The sequence below is a fragment of the Argiope bruennichi genome, chromosome 11 (assembly GCF_947563725.1).
Source record: "Argiope bruennichi chromosome 11, qqArgBrue1.1, whole genome shotgun sequence".
NCBI lineage: Eukaryota > Metazoa > Arthropoda > Arachnida > Araneae > Araneidae > Argiope > Argiope bruennichi.
The window spans coordinates 28,905,202-28,928,041 of NC_079161.1; the positions used below are offsets into that span (position 1 = coordinate 28,905,202).

At 30.5% G+C, this 22,840-nt stretch overlaps 1 protein-coding gene and 1 non-coding gene across 2 annotated transcripts; both read right to left on the minus strand.

Moving 5' to 3' along the window:
- Positions 1–253: 253 nt before the first annotated feature.
- Positions 254–4,021, minus strand: LOC129957575 (transcription factor Sox-2-like). The gene has a single exon (XM_056069939.1). The coding sequence runs from the start codon at positions 3,647–3,649 to the stop codon at positions 2,534–2,536; it is 1,116 nt and encodes a 371-aa protein (XP_055925914.1). The 5' UTR covers positions 3,650–4,021; the 3' UTR covers positions 254–2,533.
- Positions 4,022–5,857: 1,836 nt separating this feature from the next.
- Trnat-cgu (transfer RNA threonine (anticodon CGU)) lies at positions 5,858–5,930 on the minus strand. The gene has a single exon. It is a non-coding gene; the product is annotated as a tRNA-Thr (tRNA).
- Between the last annotated feature and the right edge of the window lie 16,910 nt (positions 5,931–22,840).

The window sequence follows — 22,840 nt, forward strand, 5'->3', positions numbered from 1 at the left end:
ATTTTCAGTAACCTTAACTGTTTTATTTAATGATATATTTTCAGAGCTGAAAAACATTTACTAAAATACAAATATGGTTTATAATGTTAGACTGACATTTTCTTTGATCTCAGTATCTGTTTTGTGATATTTTCAGGGATTAAAAACATTTTCTAAAAAACAAATAAATAATTTATATAATAATAAAATAGAAAAAAAAAATTAGTAAGGACCTCGAACACAAGAAGGAAAAAAAACCATAATATTACTGCTGGATTTTTTTTATTATTATAATTCAATATGTTGACTACTAAATGAATCTGTTGAAAATGTGCTTTTTTTGCAAGATGAATCCAAACATAGTTTTTTTCTTGCGCGGCAATATTTACAAAAGATGAACAAACCACGCATAAAACAGTTTCCTTTTTTATGAATGGCAGTATTTACATATGAACCGCAACAAAAAACAGTTTTTTTTTTTGTGTGAAATCATTTACAAATGTACTCTTTTTTTCAAACATAACACTTTTCTGCGTTTGGAAATATGTACAAAATTAAACAAAAAACATCATAAGTTATACGCACCTGCAAAATAAGGCTAACCTGGAATTGTACCACTATTAGTCTTATTCTAGCGCGTTTGATAATAAAAATATTTCAATATTGCCACTACACCGTAATATAAATTTTTAATAATATCTAATCTCCAAATATTAAATTTTCATAAAAAAAATATTAGCAACTTATTTAACAATTCTTTAAATGTTTACAGCAATAATTTTTTTTATATATAATTAAATTAATTTATTTTGTTCATATTATAAACTGATAAAAACTTTGAAAAGAGGTCACATTAAAATGATTCATCAAAATTTGGATGATCAAATCTCATAGAGATAAAAATTTCAATTGCATTTTAAAACCGAACAGGGGGTGAGTTCTAGTTTTAAAATGCATAAAATCACTTTTAAACAGAATGCGTAAGAAAAAAGCCAGTTCAGAAAAGTAGTGGCTCTTTATGCTTGAATCATGTTTTCCGTGATTTAAATCCAATGAATCAAATCTCATGGAAACAAAAATTTCATTTGCATTTTAAAATCGAACAGGAAGTAGGTTCTAGTTATAAAATGCATAAAACCACTTTTAAACAAAATGCGTAAGAAAAAAGCCAGTTAAGAACAGTGGTGGTTCTTCCTTGAACTTTAATGTTTAAGTCGCGATTTAAATCCAATAAATGCTGAAATTTTGATCATCTTTATAAAAAAAAAAATTCATCTTATTTGCAAAAAAAGCTTTTAGAAAATACACAAAAACAATTCTAAAAATATAAAAGTTAAGATTCCGACATGATAAGAATTACTTTTCTCAACATAAAAAATTATAATACTCAACTCAAAAAACGAATTTAACAATAATAATAATTAAAAAAAAAACTTTAGAAATATTTTTTTAAAATTTGCACTTAATAGGCAAAAATGACAGTTTAAATGGGCACTTTAAAAATTAAATGCCTTGGACTTCGAGCAATAATTTTATATGCTCTAGCGATAATTCAGAAAGGATTAAAATTATCGCAAATTTTGAATTATTAATACTTGACATAGTACACTCATATATGAAATTGTAAATAATACTTTTCACAGTATTTCTTAAGTAATATACTCTTTTTAAGTATAGTTTAAAACAAGCACACTTTTCTCAATTATATTTCCAAATTACCCCTATTTTGCAGAAACGTCATTTTTAGAAAAATGGGGAATCACATGTAAGTGCAGGAAAATGGTGTTCTTCTCTCAACACTGTATGTACACAATAATTCACTGGCCATCCAGTTTTATATAATACACAATTGACAAAAACAGCCTTAACACAGTTCTTGTAGATGTACTGTTGCGAATTTTCCATTTTTTGGCTTTCAATTAAAAGAAATTATTGCAAAGTAAATACTGCAAGATCTATAAAAGAAATTTCAATATGCACACTTTTCATAATAAAAATCAAAATCAAAAACTGAATACTTTTTAAAAGTTCATACACATATTATATATCAAATTTGGATATGATTAACTGGATTAAATGAAATTAATCAATGTTTTCACATTGGGATATTCTAAAATCATCAAATCAAAAAAATTATCCAAGATATTTGCTTTCTGGTTCAATTTTACTTTAAAAAATTCATCTAAAAGCAATTTGTTTTTGGTTTCTTTTTCATATTAGTCCTTGATTGCAGAGATATTAAAGCTTTTACAAAAGAATAAATTTTGTTTTGTTTAGTTTGAGGCTAGATACTATCTACACCTAAATTTTGTCTGTTGGGGGGCGGACAGAAACCACTGCCCTTTATGCAGGTTTTCTGCAATTTTTTTTTGTTTTATTACATACTTCATTCACTTAACAACAAGCTGTTATCTTTAGAAGAGAAATTTTTGTTAAGGCTACTTACGTGCCTCGATGTGTGTGTGTGGCTTCGAAATTTCTCACGTTCTGTGCGTCACAGATGATTTGTTTTGAGTCACAATTTCGAGTCACAATCACTCGCAGAGTCCCAGCATCACATATGAGAGAGGGGCATCGTTCCTGATCCCAGAGATTCGACCCCGGAGTAATGAGATTGCATCTGGAGGCGATTCTGTAGGTTTGGATCGTTGGCATCGCCGGGCAGGTACACCGAAATCATGTCCCTCAACTGAAGGTTCTGCATTTCCGATCCCGAGTGACTACGCCGGGGCTGTGACAGTGCCACTGGCGGCATCGAGCTGGGGCTGCTTGTGCCACTGGAGCTGGGCTCTGGCTTGATGGAGCTTCCCATTGATTGCATGGACGAATACGATGTCATCGGCATTGTGTAGTTTGATCCGCCGTTCATGTAGGGCACTGACACTGAAGACGGAACAGTGGTCATCGGGCTGTGCATGCCGCTCATGTCATAGCGGGAGTAAAATCCGCTGCCGGACATCTGGCTAGTGTAGCTGGCCGCATGCTGAGAGTAAGCTGCATGAGCCGCCTCGTGCATCATGCTCGGATACCCATTGGGCATGTATCCGTTCATCTGGTACATCTCGCTTCTGACCTGCGGTACAGCAGTGGTAGCCGCCCTGGAGTCTGTCGGCAGAATACCGGTACCCATGGGATATTTATCCTTTTTCAGCAGGGTTTTGGTCTTTCTTCGTGGCCGGTACTTATAATCGGGGTGTTCCTTCATGTGAACCGCCCTCAGTCGCTTCGCCTCGTCAATGAAAGGTCGCTTCTCGGCTTCCGAAAGTAACTTCCACTCAGCGCCCAGGCGCTTGCTGATTTCGGAATTGTGCATCTTTGGGTTGTCCTGCGCCATCTTGCGCCGCTGACCCCTTGACCAGACCATGAAAGCATTCATGGGTCTCTTCACCCTCTCGGTGTCTTTCTTGTTGCTGCCGGCACTGGTGTTGTTGCCGCCGCCACCAGTATTGCCGTTGCTGGTCAGGGTCATGGACCCCTGGTGGCCCTGAGTGTGATTGTTGTTCATCGAGGTGGGCGAGTGGTGATTGCTGGTCATGTGGTGGTGCTGGGAGTGCGTCGTGTGGGCATGGTGCTGGGGTATCATTCCGCCACCCCCTCCAACCTTCAGCTCGGTCGGGTCCAGCCCGCCGGAGTGCGGGACGCCGAAGTGGTAACCGTACTCTCTATCCATGACAGCGGCCAGCGGGCTAGCAGCGGTCGCTTGCTGGTCCAGCGAGTGCGAATGTAAGCACTGCTGGCAATTACAGGCACTACTTGGCCGAATGGTGGGGCTGGGATCCGTTGTTGAAAAAATCGAACCGCAGGACCCAGGCACAAATCGCTGAACGAATTTGTTGATATCTAGGCAAAGAGTCACTCTGTTAAGTTCGAAAGTCAAAACCGAACAAGTCCCAGTCTAAAATCCAGGCGGGGCGGGCATCCGGTCGCTTGTACCACGCGGTAATCTTCGATAGTAAACACAACAAACTCGGTCACCGAAGAGCGAGGACCGCACGCAATTCAAACCTCGCTCTGTACTGCCTGCTTTCTCTAAGAACAAGTGAGTCTACACTGGTCTCGGCTGCTATTGATTGACGTAGACACGTAGAGGCGGGCCTATTAACGCCAGCCTCACAGGGCGATGTGATTCGAGGAGGGCAGCTGACGTCACGTTACGTAGCAGGTCGGAGGCGTGACCTCAAAACCTGATGCGGACGTAGCGAGAAGGGACTGCTCGTTCCTTCCTCGCAATTTTTTCCCCCCATTCGGGTCGTTCGGATTCCTCCCTTCCCCCATACCGCTCCCGTTCTTAGCTTTTTACATGATTGAAAAATTTCTTTCGGTGTCGAGTAGTGGGGGTATTATGGAACAATTTTTCGCGATTGTACAGTTTTTCTAATTTTATTAATTTGTTTGTTTTCGAATTTTTTTCGTGAAAAATCATACAGGTGAAAGAGGGAGTTTCCCGTTACTTTTTATTATTATTATTATTATAATTATTTTAACGAGGAAAATCATTATGCACTTTTGCTTTCAAAAAGATGGCAGTTTCTGTAAATTTAGGAAATGAATTAAGAGAAAAAAAGCAGAAAAAGCGTTAGTAGATACTCTTACAAAGAACATCCGAAATTGATTTTTCTGTTATTTTAAAACATAATTAACAAGAAAAATATTTCATGCGTCTAAATTTTTGTACTACTAATACGACAAAAAGTGTTTTAATTAATCTAATTTGAGCTGCAAATATTTTTAAATACTATTAAAATTTTTAATTTACCATCGCATAAAAATTCACTGCAGAGTTTAATATATAAAAAATGAAAAAATAAATCATTCATTTTTGACACTTAGAAGTTTTTTTGAGGTTCATGGAACATTTATAGCTGCAAGTCACTATCAAAATAATAATTCTATTTTTACAATGACTATTTTTACTATTACAGACCTAAAATTAAAAAACGACTAAAGTTTTTTTTTTTTTTTTAATTCTTTTAACTAAATATTAGTAGAAATATAAGAATGTGTTTTCTCCTAACATTTAAATAATTCATTAAATCAATTTAAGCATTCTAAGTCAAAAAATTATCACGAAAAAATAGTTTAAAATCAAAAAGCTATAAGTTAATTCCTATGTTTGTTTGTTTTTAATATAATTGAGGAGTTAAAAAAAAAGAAATCAGTTAATTTATCGGAGATATTAGACAAAAAATAAGCAAAGCTTTAACAAAAGCGTTACCAAATTTGACTTAAAACTTACAGTACAAATGGAAATTTTTTCAAGTACAATTCTGGCAGTTTTAAATTGTAAAGTTGCAAAATTTACTTCCAAAATTCAAAAGAGACACTATTTAAAACTGAAAAAAAAAAATTGTAACGTAGTATTAGTATAAATTTTGTACATCATGTTTTCATAAAAATAACGATTTCAAAAGATTATTTACTTCACATGGATAATTTTGAACACGCCCTTAAAAATTCAATCTGATAATCTAAATTTTCTTATAATATATGTTTATTGTTTCAAATTTTAAAAGCATTCTTCGAATAAAATTCAATAAATAAAATTTTAATCTATTAAAAAATTATTTTTATTTTACACGAACGGTAAAATGCTACTTATTTACTTGGAAATGTTTTTCGAAATTTGCTATAAAAACTTTTTTTTCCCCCAGACAAATAACTTGGCAAATGAATAATGGATTTAATGATGAAATTTCTATCGAAAATTTTGAAGATTTATATTACAATTATGCGTGAAATCATCATAAACAATGTCTGCTGAATAAATGGTTCTTAAATAATTTATTTTTGATACTGTGATTTTAAAGATATAGATAGCTTTATAAAATTTTCAGTTACCATATAAAAATATGTAGTGATAATTAGGCTTTTCAAATTTAGCCACCAGTGAGATTTGAACTCACGACCCCTGGTTTACGAGACCAGTGCTCTAACCACTGAGCTATGATGGCTTACAAACGATATTTTCACAAACTAAATTGGACTAATGCATAATGACATTGTCACATCTAATACGCAAACGCAAATACCAAATGACTATCTGACTTATAAAATAATAGTTTTATAAAACTAATTTTTTAAAAAAATTTCACAAAAACTAACTTGATTGCTTAGATTTTAGAGTCAAGTAAGCATACTGTAAGTAGCTCTAAAATTCAACGCGCTGTATTTAAGACACGAATACAAAATAACAAATAGTTGAGGAACTCAAGTCAAAGAAAAATATTTCACTAAAATATAATGAGAGATTTTTCTATGAAAAGAGTAACAATTATATGATCACCAAGCTTCATATTCTGTATAATATAAGCATAGAAGATATTACGACGAACTGCACTGGAAGAAATCGAACATTTTTAAAGGAGCAAATAATCTAACGAATGCCGAACGAAAAATAGGTGTTGTTAGTTGATGACCACGCAAATTTTTTTAAAACAAAATTGTGAACAATAGCGTTGCTACATCGTTTTAAGATACTAAAACTAGAATAAATTTCTGAATGATCCACTAATTTCATAATCCGAAATGGTTCTGGATATTAAAAATTCGAATTAGCAAACCATTAATATAAATTTATATTTAAATAAATATTTTAAATGCTTGCTAAGATTCTATTCAACTTTTCCTATACTGCAATATAATTATCTGTGTGTTTATTCTTTTAAACACTAATACTAACGATGCATTATGAAAAAAATCGAATATTTGTCAATAAATTCGAAGTTAAAGCAGATGGAAATGTGGTAGCTTTTCTAAAAACTATTCGCTGTAGAAAAAATGGACATTATAAACCCTAAAACTGTGAATTTATTTGTATTTATTATTATTGTTATCAGATGCCAATTTTTATTAAAACTTTGAGCTGTAAATAAATAGGCATTAAAAATCCAAGAACTGTGAATTTATTTGTATTTCTTATTATTTTTATCAGAGGCCAATTTTTATTAGAACGTTTTTATATGTGTAAATAAATAAGCATTAAAACCCCTAAAACGGTGAATTTATTTATCTTTATAATTATTTCTATTAGATGCCAAAGACATAATGTATTATCTTTATTAGATGTTACCGTTTATTTTGGACATTTATTTTTACTATCTATGTAAAAACGGAAAGAGAAAGAATGTCCGAGATTTTTGTCTCTTAAATTAGTTGCTACCTAATGAGAAATTTAAATATAAAAATTTCTATACAATGACTCGTCATTACGGTATAAGGGGCTAACTATATAAAAGCGGTGGCTCAAACAGTGAAATGCAACAGGTTATATTGAAAACTCAAAGAAAACTGGCACAAGTCTTTCCTCACGTAAAACTTTCTACCATTCATACAAAAAACTCGATTCAACATCTTCAATGAAATAAAATTTTCTGCAAATACTACTCGAAGAAAAAAAAAATCGACCACAAAAGGGCCCTCAAACTGTTCCTTTTTTAAATGCTAACACCCAGTCTCAAGCTCCATCCCATAATGTGAACTATTTGCAAACAAATGTCCCGTGCCTTCCTCATTTTCAATAATGCAACAAAAGCGCGTGTGTGATTTTCCAACTTGTTACAATCACGAGAAAAGAGAGATGTTTCTACAGTAGTAAGTATTATATAAAAGCAAGTAGCAACAGATTCTCTTTTATTGCAGAGAATGTGAAAGACTTTCTTGTATAGCTCTCTCTCTAAAAAGCCTTTCTATTCAGTGTGTGTGTGTTTATTAGGAGGCTGGCATTCGGCCTTTTGTAGGCAGACAGTTTAGGCCTACTTTAGAAGTCGTTTCAGCCACAGTCGCTCACAATAGTTCGCGCACACAAATGCCGATTCACAACTTAAAGGGAGGATTTTCAATAGAGGACTTCAGTTTTCTAAAGAGAGAGAGAGGAGAAAATGTTACGCGGAAAAAGGGGTTGAGGGCGCCATCTAGAGGAGGCTCCGCGCACCATTTCAGAGTGGAGGGCTGATGCCAGATGAGTAGATGCGAGAGGGTAGGGATCGTTTGCGAGATGGTGATTGGTTCTTCGCGGACTACACCCCGGTTTCGAAACACTAGCACGTGGATCGGGATTTTCGGAGGTAGGTACCTACCTTATTCAAAATAATTAAGATTTTTTTAACTTCTGGAGAATGTTTTGCCTTGTGATCTTGGTGCGTGTATTGAGGGAAAGTATTTAAAAGCTATTTATTTATTCGCATTTTTTAAATTTTTTTTTAAATCAAAAAGGTTTGTTTGTAGAGTAAAAATGAAAATGAAGTTAATTTTGAACATTAATGCGGAAAGAATAACGAATTTGAAAACTTTGTGAAATTTCTAAATAATGGAATGTGTTTATAATAAACAATATAATGAAAAAAACAAAACAGAACAGAAGAAGAAAAAAAAGATACAATTCTTGTAATGTTTCTATAAGAAATTTTTCACAAATGTGTATTGTAAAAAAGGACACTTTAGAAAAGAAGAAAGAAAAAAAAATCAATTTTTCAACAAAACAATACAGATCAGAAAAAAAAAGCATGATCATATGAACATGCGATAACAATGATTTTGTTGCTTAAGAATATCTGGTTAAATTGTTCTTAATTTTATAGTTTTTGTTTATTGTATTTATAAATATACGAGAAAAATTGATACAGATTTTGAAACTCAACGTTAAAAATTTCATTTTTACTTCATAAAACTGCTTTAAGCGCCTCTAACGTTAAATTCCTCTTCTGATTTGAAAAATGAGATTATACGAAATGTAAAAGTCTCATTAGTGTTCGATGTATTTATTTTGTATCCCTTTTGATATGCCACTAACAGTTTTACGAGAAATTTACTCAATGTGTTCATAATTTTTCAGGACGACTGAAATTAATTAAATTAGGGAACCTTTAGGTAGAAAAACTACAAATGAAATCATACGCTGAAACCAACTTTAAAAAAAAAATTAAACCTAATTTTATTTATAGGGAATTTTCTGCCAGAAATAAAGTCATAGCATAAAAAGTAAAATCTAACAGCAGAATAAAACCTACATTAATATTAACAAATTTCACAAGAGCATTCATAAATTTTTGATATGGGAGGCATAAGTTCTAAACCTAAAATTCAATATCATAAATTTAGGATTTGGGAAAAAATAATTTCATATTATTATTTTTATAATTTAAATGCAAAAATTTGATTCTTTCACATCCGCTAAAAGGGGTTTTTATTCTCAACAGTTTTGCTATCATTTCAAAAAATTTAAAATATAAAATAAAAAAAAAAACTTCTTTAAAATTATATTAAATATAATTTACCCCTATTATTAATTTATGAATTGCTCTGCCAATTACGATTATTTAACGATTTCAATCGATTTTAATTCACTCGAAAAATTGATAAAATCCATGTTTATTCAAAATCAGATCAAAGATTCATTTTATGGCTTACAAAGCATAAAGTATAGTTAATGATTTGTTATACCTAAAAATTAATATGAACTTTTGTTGTATGTTGCTTTTATAAATATTGTCTATTAAAAATGGTAAAACTACGCATTTTTCAGAATGTCAAGTGGCAAGACTAGGCCTGTCTAAGTACAAAGGGTTAATGATTTACTCAGAAATTATATCGTATAAACCTATCAGGCATCAGGTAACCCTAATATCGCATCTCAAGTATTTCCTACAAATTCACATGTAATATTTTATAACAGATTTATTTATTCACATTAGCGCACTTCGTTTCAAGAATATATCGATTTACTAACTTGATTGTCGATTAAAAAAAAATATACCACCATGGAAAATGTTAATGCTTTTAAAAGAATATATAAAATCAACTGCCTTCTAAATTTCGGGAAAAAAAAATTCTATGAACAAACAACTTTTGGAAATTTTTTGACCTTTTTGCAAAGGTCATTGCTGTCTTACTTTCAGATGATTTCTAAAAGGCTGGAAGGGAAAACTAAAAAAAAAATGCATTTAAAATATTTTTCTAAATAATTCAAAATTCCTCATAATTGAATATACAAAGTACAACAGCTAGTTTTCTAAATTGCCGTGGTTTTCTAAAGCAATGCTACAATAAAGGCCGCGATTAAAAAAAAAAAAAAACATTAGAAAAGATTTTGTAAAGGAAATCTTAAACCTAAGAAAAATTAAATATCTTATTTAGAATCAGTTTTTAATTTAAATGTTAAATTTTTTTCAACTTTCTAGAAAATATCCTTTTTTTGTTATTAAACATCAATAAATTTCCGTTTTTTGCTACTTCTTGTTGATTGATATCAAACTTAAAAACTATACCAAATCTTGAGGAAAAAAATTTAATAACTTTTAAAATACTATACCTATAGATAACTTTAATCATTAATGCAAATGCATGAAGAACAAATTATTCCACAGACGTCAGCAAGTTATCTTTTTTTTGATAGAGTATCGAATATTTTATATAACAAAGCTCATATACTTTCATAACAAAGCTCAGACGAATCCCATTTTTTTATTTCTAAGATGAATAAATACAACGAAAAACAAAAAATAAAAATAATTTTTAATCATCAATTTAAAATTCTGCAATTTGTGAATTTTATGATACAAATATTTGAGACGAACCCCTCTTCTACTAAAAAGACCTGAAAACCAAATTATTCTAAACTAATTTTAATAAGCACATTTTTACTATAGGCATCGTACAATATAAAATGAAGAAACACTTTAGTTCCTTTCACAATACACGATCAAAAATATATTTTGTTTCCCTGTTAAAAATTAATAGCCTTCGTTTTCCGTTCTCTTCGTAGTTTGACGGAAAACAAGCGTACACTCTGCCGCCGAAAGTCGATCTTCCACGGGAAGGACGATGATCAGTAGCCGATGACTAGCAGAAACGGGATTGGTCGTAGTTCATAGAAGTGATTTGATTCTACCTCATTTTTCGTCTCTGGATTTAATTTTCAGAACTTAAATATTGATACGTGGCAATAAAATTAAATATTTTCAAAGAAAAAGTTATGAATATATTATTTTTTTTTAATCAATGATTTGAATTTTTATTTTATTTCTTTTACCCAATTGATGCAGATACATAAAGGGAAGGCATTTTAAAAGTACGGAATTTGTCAGGTATAATCATTTTAGCGTAAGTTCTTGGATGTGAAGGCTATAGCATTCATTTTTTTAAACTGTGATGCAAAATGACAGGAATATTAAGTTGCAAATTTATAAGGCAAATAAATCTTTTAATTATATATAACCTCAATTTTAAATAATAATTATGCTCACGAAAGTGATGGTTGATTGATTCATTTTTTTTATTTTACCCTTTTTTTTATGTGTGTATTAAAAAATCTGCATTAATGTGTTTGTTGTGTTAATCATATTGACGCGAATGTCACAGACATATGTATGCAATCAATTATAATAGTTAGTAGCGATTAAGAAATTGGTATTCTATATACTAGCCGTCTTTAACGACCAGCTGGTTTACAAAGGATATTAATCGCATTTCAACTAAATCATTTAGGCATAGTTTTATATTCCTGCCTCCGTCAACTAATCATTTTTAAACATCAAATTACTTCATTTATCTTACAATTTAAATGGTACTGTGATTTCTCTTATTTATTCATTCCTTGGAATCCTTTTACTTTAACCTTTAAAATGAAAGAAATTGTAAGCGTTTTTTTTACTATACATATATTCAATATTTAATAAAAATATGGCAACCAACACTTCTCGAATTGATTTTTCATCTGGTCTCCAACTTGTAAGCTTTGTTAGGAAGCTTTTGTTAGGCAGTTATCGAATTTCATATTTTTTTTTCAACAATACTCATAAAAAGATACGTTGATTTTATTCACACTGTTATGACAAGTGATATGTTATTGTTTTTTAATATATTGGATTTAAAAATGCAAAACGTTTACTATACTCAACTCTTGTTTTCGGTCTGTTTAAAAGTGATAATTACATCAAAGTTCCGTATCATTATAATTATATTGAACATTTATATTAAAGTTATTGTTGCCCATGTCTAAGAGAAAAAACATAAAGAGAAAAAATTTTTTCCTCAGATTTATAAATTGTAAATCCACAACAATCTATTACTTAAATAGAAATACAATTTTTTATTTTCTGTTACGAAAAATCAGTTAATTTAAACATCTTTGAATATAAAAATTGATTTTTTCAGCTTTCCTTGATTTTTTTATATTCACAATGTGGAAATAATATACAGATAGTATTAAATTATTTTGAATTATATATATATATTAATTGCGGATAAATAATTTACAATACCATTTCAAAGTCAAAATCATTCTAATTATTTCAACATACTTGCCATTAGCCACTTTTGTTTCATTTCGCAATCCTATATAAATGAAAAAACAAAAGCATAAAATTAGTTTAAGTGGATTAACATGAAATATAAATAATGCAAAATATCTTTTCAATATACAATAGAAATGCAAATATTACATCCAGTTGTAATAAATAAATCACATTCATAATTTCCTTAAGAAATAGCTATTTATTATAAAGTATAAGAATCCTTTAATATTGGGTTACTATAGCAACATTTAAAATTGAAGACTTGAATGTCATTCTGTTGCCATTCATAACTTTCAAATAATGAAATGCAGACGATTGCTGAATTTTAAACATTTTATTATTGACAAGAATTTTTCATTAGGAATCTGGATATTGGTGGCACGAAATATATTATATTCAATTAAATATCATATACTGTTTGATATAAAGATTTAATATCAAATTATGAATTCCATGTTGATGTTACAATTTTCTAATTATTTTATTTCATATATTATATTTTGATGCGCTAATTATCATAGATTCATTGTTTGTTACAATATCATTATCTTTTTGCATACCATATTTAGTACAATTACACATCTTACAAAATAATTCATTAACTTAGTATCACTTGCGAAATTTTAAGAATATTGCTAATCTTTAATTCGAATATTGTTCTTTAAATTATGAATAAAGCCCTAATTTTTCAATATGTTCTTTTTTTAAATAATATATGTACCTCCTGAGTTGTGCAAAGTTGTATTATGAAATAATAAATCAAGCAACTAGCTTTCAATTATAATTAAGGAATCTGTAATACGGAAAGCCTTGTGTTAAAAATATAAACGGAGCTCTCACTTTCTTATTGTGTTAAAATATAAATAATAATATAATATAAATAGTAAATTATAAAATTTTTAATAGTGGTTAGAAAATACTAATTTTAAAATGTAATAAACGTTTGATATGTAAATAATCTTTACTTATTTAATATAAAAATAAAGAAAAAAATGAATGAATAAATAATTATAATATAAGTGAGTTTTATGTGTTATACGTAAGGATTATGTATGAATGCATATAAATCTTCGAAGCTCTTGATAGCACAGTTATAACATTTTGTATGATTTTAATTGCTCAAGGAAAGGTTAATTGATAATTATTATAACTTTTTTATATAAAATACTTTTTATTAAAAATTTATATATTTAGGTAGTATATATCATCACATATTGAAATATAAATTAGTTATAAATTCTTTATTACAGTAAAACACTTTTTTTACAGTTTTCGTTATTTTGCTAAAATGTTTAACTCGATGCACCAAAAGAATATCTGAGATTATACTGTAATTCTCTATACAATAATTTTCCGTATTTAATGACTGACTTTTTTTATTTATTGACTACTCAAGATTCTAAAATCTAAAAAGTAAGGAACAATAAAACATTAGAATGTCTGTGTGTTTTTTACTCGTCTTGAACTATACAAATATATTACAGTGATCGAAAACTACCTGGAACGGTAACAAAAACAAAAATCAATTTAGTGATCAACATTTGTTACATCTTCCTAGAAGCAATCTCCACTGCACTTCTGCTACCCTTTATTCCAACCTTCAAAGGAAGCCTTGAAATCGATTTTGTGAAGCGCCTTCAGAGTTCATAACGTATATTCTTTGATCGAAATAATTGAGTCAAAATGGTAAACACAACGGGACAATTTCAAACTTGAAAATAAGAAAAAGTCATATGGTGCCATATCAGGTGAATAAGGAGCTTGTGGATCTGTATTTGATGATTTTTTCCCTAAAAAATTCACGAATAACGGCACTATGAAAAAACGCATTATCGTAGTGCAAAGCCTATGAGGTATTCCTAAACAGTTTTTGATGTTTTCGACATTTTAAATGTAGGAACTTGTTTCATAATATCCCCTATCATTAAATGATAATTCTCCAATCTTATCGACATGTTGATGATAATACGAAGTTGATGGTATTCCAGAGAGTGATTCATCTAAGATGGATTCTCTCTCTTCTTTACATGTTTTTATCCACTCTCTTCTATTTGCTAAGCAGTTTTCTTTATTGGCTTTTCTCAACTATTATTGTCAGAATATCAAACATTTTTGTCGCATGAATTGCTTTACGCAAACAAATTTTAACGCATATTCTTTACTCAAATGCATTCCCTATTTTGCAAAACCGACAAAGTTAAATTCATTAAAAGCAAATTTATATTCAGTTGAAAAAAGGAAATTAATTTCTAAATGTTGCCATAAGTCTATAGAATCATAAAATTGCTTTGCAGACGATATCTACTGCGAATGTTTGTTAAATGAAACACGCAAAATTTTTTAACAAGTAATAAAGGAGATAATGAAGTTACAAATATAACAGACTATCCCTTAATATGTATTTAATTTTTCGTTAACAATCCATTATTTTGTGCCCTTAAGTATGTTTTTCTGATATATTTATTTACCTGGTTACATTGAAACTTTTAAAATGTTTTATAACAGCAAAGCAAAGTCGTGAACGAAGAATGTTTAAGCCAAATTTTAAAATATAGTGAGATCTTATTTTCATTCTGAAAACCTAAAAAGTATGTGTTCTTGTCAGAATTGTTTTTTTAATGAGTTTAAAGGGTTTTAGAAAGTCAAATTATTCCATATTACTTAATATTAATAATTCAGAAAGTAAATTCTTCTATTACTCATGTAATGGATATGTATGATTATGAAAGTCAGGTTTTGCTATAATATTCAGTACATATAAGTTGGAAAATCAGATTCTTTTATAATACTTAGCACAAATGTTTTAGAATGATCAATTTTTCTATAATATTCAGCACAAATGATTTAGAAAACCAGATTCTTCTATAATATTCAGGGCAAATGATTTAGAATATCATATTCTTCTATAATATTCTGTACAAATCATTTAGAAAGTTGGATTCTTCTATAATATGCAGCGCAAATGATTCAGAATATCAGATTCTTCAATAACATAAGTCAGATTCTTCTATAATATTCAATACATAAGATTTAGAAAACAACATTCTTCGACACTATTCAGTACATATGATTTAGAAAATAGCATATAATTTATGAAATCGATAAATTATGAAAATAACATATAATGATTAGAAAATAACATACAATATAATTATATGTAATAATATTATATTATTACATATAAATGATTCGAGAAGTCAGTTTCCCCAAATTTATTCAGAATAAATTATAAGGAATTCAGTTAGAATTCAACATATTTCATCACGAGTTCCTAAGTAATTACATTTAATTCAATTCCTTTTCATTCCTTTTTGATCAATACTTCAATGGCTTTATACTCCTATGGTAACCAAAAAAAAAAAAAAAACATATAAAAGTGAAATTAACCTTTATTTATTTTTACAGCCGTAAAAAAGGGTCCAGATCTAAAAACAATTGATTTAGGCAATACTATTTAAAACTGAACTATTATTCAATTAAATACTTCAACAAGTGACCTTTATTAATTCTTCAGAAACTATCCAAATCCAGAGCAGCCGAATCCAAATATAACTCGATCTGAATCGGACAGTTTGCAGGTGCATTTTGTTTACGTCGCAGGGGGCATTTCGCCTGGGTTGCCTAACGAGGTAGTGAGGCTCTCTTTTCCCATATTGAAAGGTTACCTCGGGATCGGGAGGGGGGGGGGCGACTGAATGGCCGGCAATCGTTTTTCACATTACCCGCACGAACGATTTTTTCCCAAATCCTCATCTTCCTCAGCATTTCCATCCCCCCTTTTCGCTTTTTTTTTTTCCTTTTTTTTTTCCTTTCTTCTGTAGTATTCGGAAGCTGCTACTAGTAGCTTTCGCCGAGATTATGCTGAGATTTTATTTGGACGGACTTACAGGATGCGTCGTACGCTTAAAGGATGGGGGGCTATGTCGAGGCGGAAAGGAAATTCGAGCGTTCTTAGCTATATTGAGGCCCTCCGTAATTTTTAGTTGCATTATTTTAGAGTTTTAGACGGCAATGTGTGAAAATGTATTGTTGGAAAAACTGCAGTAAAAAATGTGTTGTATAATCCTAAATTTCTATTGAGGTTTTTATGTCTGACATCTGTTTTGAATTTCTAGTGAATATTTCTATGTCTATAGTTTGACGAGTTTTCATAAATAAAAATCAGTATAATCAGTATCAGTAAAATCAGCATGATTCAGGAATCATTTGATTTGTTATTTGGAAAGCCACTGACATATATTAACTATTGACAAAATAATTTTTTTCAATGTAGTTATTATGACTATCTAATGATCATCGCAGTTTGCGATTTGAAAATCTAATAATAGCTGAATGATTTTGAAATAATTCAACAGTTCTATAATGGCCAAAGAAATATAACTGTCATTAAGAGAGAGAGAGAGAGAGACTAAAAAAATTTTTAATGATTTTAAAAGAATTTAACAGATTTATTATGGATAATGAAATATAAATATCTCAGAGAGAGATATAGAGATATTATATAAGTTTTTCAAAAATAACTCTTGAATTTCTGATGATCGTGGAAATTGGTGGTCTGAAAATCTAACAGTAGCTGGATGATTTTGAAATAATTCCCACGATTTATATTGGTCAATGAATTTTGACCGTCTTTGATTGAAAGAGATGAAAAAAATTATTCTAAATAATTGAATTTCTAATGATCGTTAAAGTTGGTGTCTGAATTTCTAATGATCGTTAAAGTTGGTGTCTGAAATTCTAATGATAGCTGGATGATTTTGAAATAACCCATCCGATATATAATAGTCAAGAAAATATAACTGCCATTGAGAGAGAGGATAAATAAATTTTTCAATATGTTTATTCTGAATTTCTGATGATCGTCGAAGTTTGCGATCTGAAAATTTAATGATAGCTGGAGGAATTTGAAATAATCCAAGGGTCAATGAATTACAATTATTATCGAAAGAGAGAGACAGGGACCAAATAAATCTTAAAAAATAATTATTTGAACTTAGTGAGGATCGAATGTTGTCTCTAATCTAACAGTAGCTGGATGATTTTGAAATGATTCAGTCGATCTATAATGATCAATGAACTATAACTATCATTGAGATTTAAAATAAATTTTTCAATATAATTATTCTAAATTTCTGATGATTGAAGAAAGCATTGGTTTGAAAATATAATAGTTGCTGGATGATTTTGACATAATTCAATCTATCTAGTCTAGTCACTGAATATACTGATCATTCAGAGACAATTCGTTTTTCTGAAAAATAATTATTCTGAAGATTTTAGAGTTTTTGATGTCTGATGGTTGAAGTGGTGAATGGACCGAAATTTTGATGGTCTTTTGATAAGAAAATCAGTTGGACGATTTTGAAACGAATGCCGAGTTCAATAAATTATACTAATCTTTGACAAAAAATCCAGTATAATTACTCCTAAAATCTGGCGATGTATTCAGTATTTATGTATGATAGTCAGATGAAACTCAGATGAATTTAACTCTGAAAAATGAAAGTGTGGTAATTAATACAAAATCAATTCGCTTAATGTATGTATATTTTTTATGTCTTTAGAGTCTAGTTCTATAGCTTTGCTGCTGTTGTTGTTTCTTATGGCACTTGCTATGGACAAGCCCGATGTTTACGAAGACAGCGATTTAAGCCGGCGAGGGAGCGTCTCTTGTTTTTATAGTAGCGCCAACTACGGCCAAGAGTACGACTTTGCTACTCACTCATCACTCATTCGCTTGCACAACCCCTTTTTGCAGGAGGGCACATTCACACATCTTACAGATAGAACAACAGAAGAACAACCATGCCCAAACCGGGCCTCGAACCCAGGACGCCCAGATCACGGGGAAGACGCGCTACCCCTATGCCAGGACGCCGGCTCTATAGCTTTAAAACCACGGATTGCCCAACACAAGTAGGATTTTAGAAGCACAGTATTTTTAGAACTACTTCTTTTAAAATATTCTTTTACATCAATAACTTGAATTCGTTTAATAAGGCGCCTTGATTTGATCATTTAAAAAAAGTTCTTTCAAGACAGTAAACAAAGTAATCATTTCTATATACATTTAAGCTGTGCGACTTTCAAATCGTCTAGACATGGATTAAAATTGCGAAATTAACCTCAAAATATCAAATTGAAAACTAAATCTAGTATGGTAACTAACTAGTATGGTAACTAGATTTATCCATGCAAATGTCTTAATTTCCAAATGCTGTTCCATACATACCACAATAAGCAAATATGTGTAATCTGTCATCCTTTTAAAACAGAATGGCCCAACAAAACATGAAGAATTGACTAAACTCTTTTCTTTCCACTTAAGAATTGTCGCATCTTTAATTTTTTTTCAAATAGAGAAAGTATTTTACCAATTAGTTTATCACAATAAACATTCAAAAACAATTATTAAATCTGTACTTTTAACACTGATTCTAGAGTAATACAGCCAAAGCGGTTCTAATCTCATTTATGTCGGTCTATTTTAGCTATAAAATTATTGTTAAAAGTAATAGAAAAAATAAAAAAGTACACATAATATGCCATCTATTTAAACAAAAATCAACATACCCCAATAAACAAATATGAGTATTTGTAGATTAAAAACTGTCATCCGACTCAAGCAGATATGGCCCATCAAAATATGAAGAATTGAATAAACTCTTTCCCACTTAACAATTGTCGCATTATTATTATTATTATTTTCAAATAGAGAAAGTGCTTCACCAACCAGTTTATCACAAAACTGATTCAAAAACGGTTAACTTGTAATAAAGGCATAAGTTTGCATTGACTTCTTAAACCATAAGGATGGATCATCGCCGGACAGCATTGTAGTGCTGCTCTTTGAAGAACGGAACAACGCCTTAAGATAGAAGTGGTTTTCTTTTCAAAAAAAGTTACCCATTCATATAGTTGCTACCGTAAAATTGTCCTTTTGTAGCAACCACACTGAATTAAAGCCTACATGGCGCTGATCGTAACATTGTACGTCTGCCGTTCTTTATGCTCTTTGTGGATTGACGTTGTTGCATTGCTTTATACCAGCCCGTTCCTATTTAATTCAAAAGGAAGGACCTTTTGAAAAAGAGGAAAGTGAAGTTAGGTAAATGTGTAAAAAGGAATATTTATTTAAATAAGTAGCCATTGAATGTAGCCGCGTGCTTTCTTTTTCAATGTCTAATGCGTAATCTTGATAATACTAATTTTCTATATGTTATTGGTGGGAATTGTTTACAAAAGTGGTTAAAGGTAATTTTGGGGAATTTAAATCGATACTATGTTATATGGGTTCCAAATTATATAAAATTACGGAATTTTAACTCTTTGCTGCCGTTTTAATTTTATACATATGTGTTATATTGGTATAGATTTCCACTTTTTCATTTTCTTATATATCAATATCCCAGGAAATTTCTAATTGCTTCATCTCATTGGAGTTAAGTCACTATCAGAATCTCCAATATGGAAATTTTTGAAACAACCATTATAAGTTTCTACATAAATCAGTGTTAAAAGACAGAAACGTCTTTCAGTTTCAGAGTATACTTGTTTTGGTAGCTTTTTTATTGGCATTTTAGAGTGTTTTTTTAAAAATATTTTAAGAAGATAAAATAAGTAGCTGCATTTAAATGTAATTTGTAAAATATTGTTTCGGATTCTATATATATCTAAATCTTGTCGAGTTAATATAATATAAGATCAGTATTTTTTATTTTGAATTATTATTATAAGAGTTGAGAATACATATGACCTCAAAAATCAAACATGTTCGCTGTCACAATTCATATAAATGATTAAGTTCATAATTGGATGGTTTTTCATTTGCTACCTGTTAGTAGAGAAAAGGTAATCTAATTGTAGATTATCTTTTAGTTGTAGATTATCTAATAGTAGAGAAAGGATAATCTAATGAGATAGTATGTGTAAATCATAGACAATTCATGCAGTAGTCAAAGTATTAATTTTGTTTATTACTGCTGATTTTCCCCAAAATTGCTATTTAAATGTGACATTTTTAAGGGTCAAATACATTTGAAATACGGCAAGATATTTCTATATGGTATAATGCAGTAACTATAGTGTAAACACTTATCAAATTCTGAGTTAAATCTAACAAGGGGTTAAAAGTCTGTCCGTCTGTACTTTTAAAAACACGTATATGCAATAATCGAAAAACTGAATTTCTTGCATATATCAAATTTGATATATGCAAGTAATAAGATAGATATATGGGATTTTGCGACTATAAATGTGGTTTTGGGTCAAATTTTAATTTCAATCGGATGGGAAAAACGCGCCTGAAATACAACTTCGATTTTCGGGTGCTATTAACCACATGCAAGCGATTGACCGCCAAAACACTCACAAAAGACGATACGATAGATTCAGTAAAAATGCTAAATTCAAGCCAAAGATGAATATTTCATAAGTATGATATGCCAAGCAAGGTGCTCTCTGGGATAAAACCTTTATTAAAGAGTATGCAAGAAAGTTTTGTGGAGACTACGCCCCCTGATTGGTATTATAGATCGGTCAGTCTACAACTGAGCACGCTAGACGAAGCAAATGGTTTGCGGTTATTGCAACAAAATTGTGTATCTGTTTAACATTTTGGCGGAAATTCGCCAAGTTTCTCTGTCTCTCTATGCATTTACACATGAAGACAACAACTTACTTCCTAGATAGAAGCCGGTGATATAGCACATTGCTTTATTACTTGAATATAGATTTGCTTTAAATTTTGAACTATTGTTCGTTAAGGTATTGAATTTTACCACAAAATCGTAGATCTGAGAAGGATTTTGGCCAAATAAATAATAAATAATGCCTGCCATTTGTGTGTTTGCCAATAATTATGTTTATACGATAATTCGAAAACATAGACATGAAATTTAGAAAGTGATTTTAAAATTAAAATTTATATATTTATTAAATTTTGTTTGAAATTTGTCATCAGGTTTATGTAAAATATACATATTGTTTATCTTTAATATATTACGAAACTAAACACAAAAGATCCCGCATTGTGTAAGTATATGACAAAGTCGAGTAAAGAACACAGCCGAAGGCTGTATTACTTATTTCTGTAAATAATGCTTAATCGAAGCACGTAGCAATTTTATTGCTGCCAGTTTGTTTTGAAGGATTTTGATTGGAATAAAATGATAATGAAAAACGTCTAGACATGCCTTTCCCCTTTCCTTCCTTTTGTAAGCATTTCTGTTACATTGATATTAAGCTATAAAATATGTACATGTTAAGGATTGGAGGTTTTATTCAATAGTATACCATCTTTTAAGCAAACAGAGAATACGTGAAAATTATTATAATAAAACAGTTAGATTGTTCTGTGTTTTCTTTTAAATAAGATCTTTTTAAAATTCTTCAAATCGGAAACTAATATTTTGAGGACGAGAGGGAGGGGGGGGGGACTTGACTATACTTACAGACAGGAAACCGTCTCTAGGATCTCGATTAATTTAGTTTAGTTATATTAACGTCCCGTTTTAAAACAGCTCTAGGGTAATTTTGGGACGGACGTAATTTTGAACCGCCTTCAGATGACGATAACGACATCTGAGCTGGCACCCTCCTCTCCACACCACACCAACGACAGGTCGTTTGGCCCGGACGGATTTAACTTGTACCAGACCCATTTACACGACGGTTTTTCGGTGGAATTGGGCCTCGAACCTGAAACCCTCCGGTTCCGAAGCCGGGACCTTACCACCAGGCCGCCGGGGCCCACTAGGATCTCTAAATACAAAATAATGTATCAATTAATAATAATTACAAGAATATTAAATTAAAAATAATTTTTAAAGAAAATTTTAGTGCAATCCTTGAAGTTGCACACATTCTTTTAAACTTTTTTCCCCTTACAAATGTTGAAGAACCAAAAAGAAAACCGTCATGTGAAATTTTTGACAATCCTAACATTTTCTTGTGTGATGCCTCTCAGCTTGCATTGACTCTCGGAAGAGATCTGATCAACGTGATTATCAAATCAAAAACTTTTTTAATCAATTAATAATGAAAAAATGTAGTCACTTATCTTTTATCAATTAATATTTCTTAATTAAATCAAATATTTCGCACAAATTTACTCGTTTTAGAAATTTATGAATATATTTGAAAGAAGTGTGTATATATTGGAGGGGGGGGGTGATGCTTTTTAACTCGCAATTTTATTTTTGGCAGAAAAATGTACTCAAATATTTGTGAAAAAAATGCATTAATTAACAATAATTGAAAAAATATTGAATTAAAAGCAGTTATTCCCCAATTTAAATTGAATATAAAGGCGTTCATTACTTTTTTTTCCCAGCAAATATACAAGAATCTGAAAGAATAATGCTCTGTTAGAGTATTTATCATATATCATACAAGAAGCGTTGCTACTGTCTAATTATTTGTTCTTGTAATTTGGCTTTCACAATGGTTACATTCTTTTAATAATTAATCGCTTTCATAATATGTGAGAACATAGAATGAATTTTTCTCCGAAGCACCAATATAGCGAAATATTTAGTTTTAAAATTCATACTTAGCATTGACCAATTATT

Excerpts from the sequence above, each read along its gene's own strand:
- LOC129957575 (XM_056069939.1), bottom strand. The coding sequence starts at position 3,649 with ATGGATAGAGAGTACGGTTACCACTTCGGCGTCCCGCACTCCGGCGGG.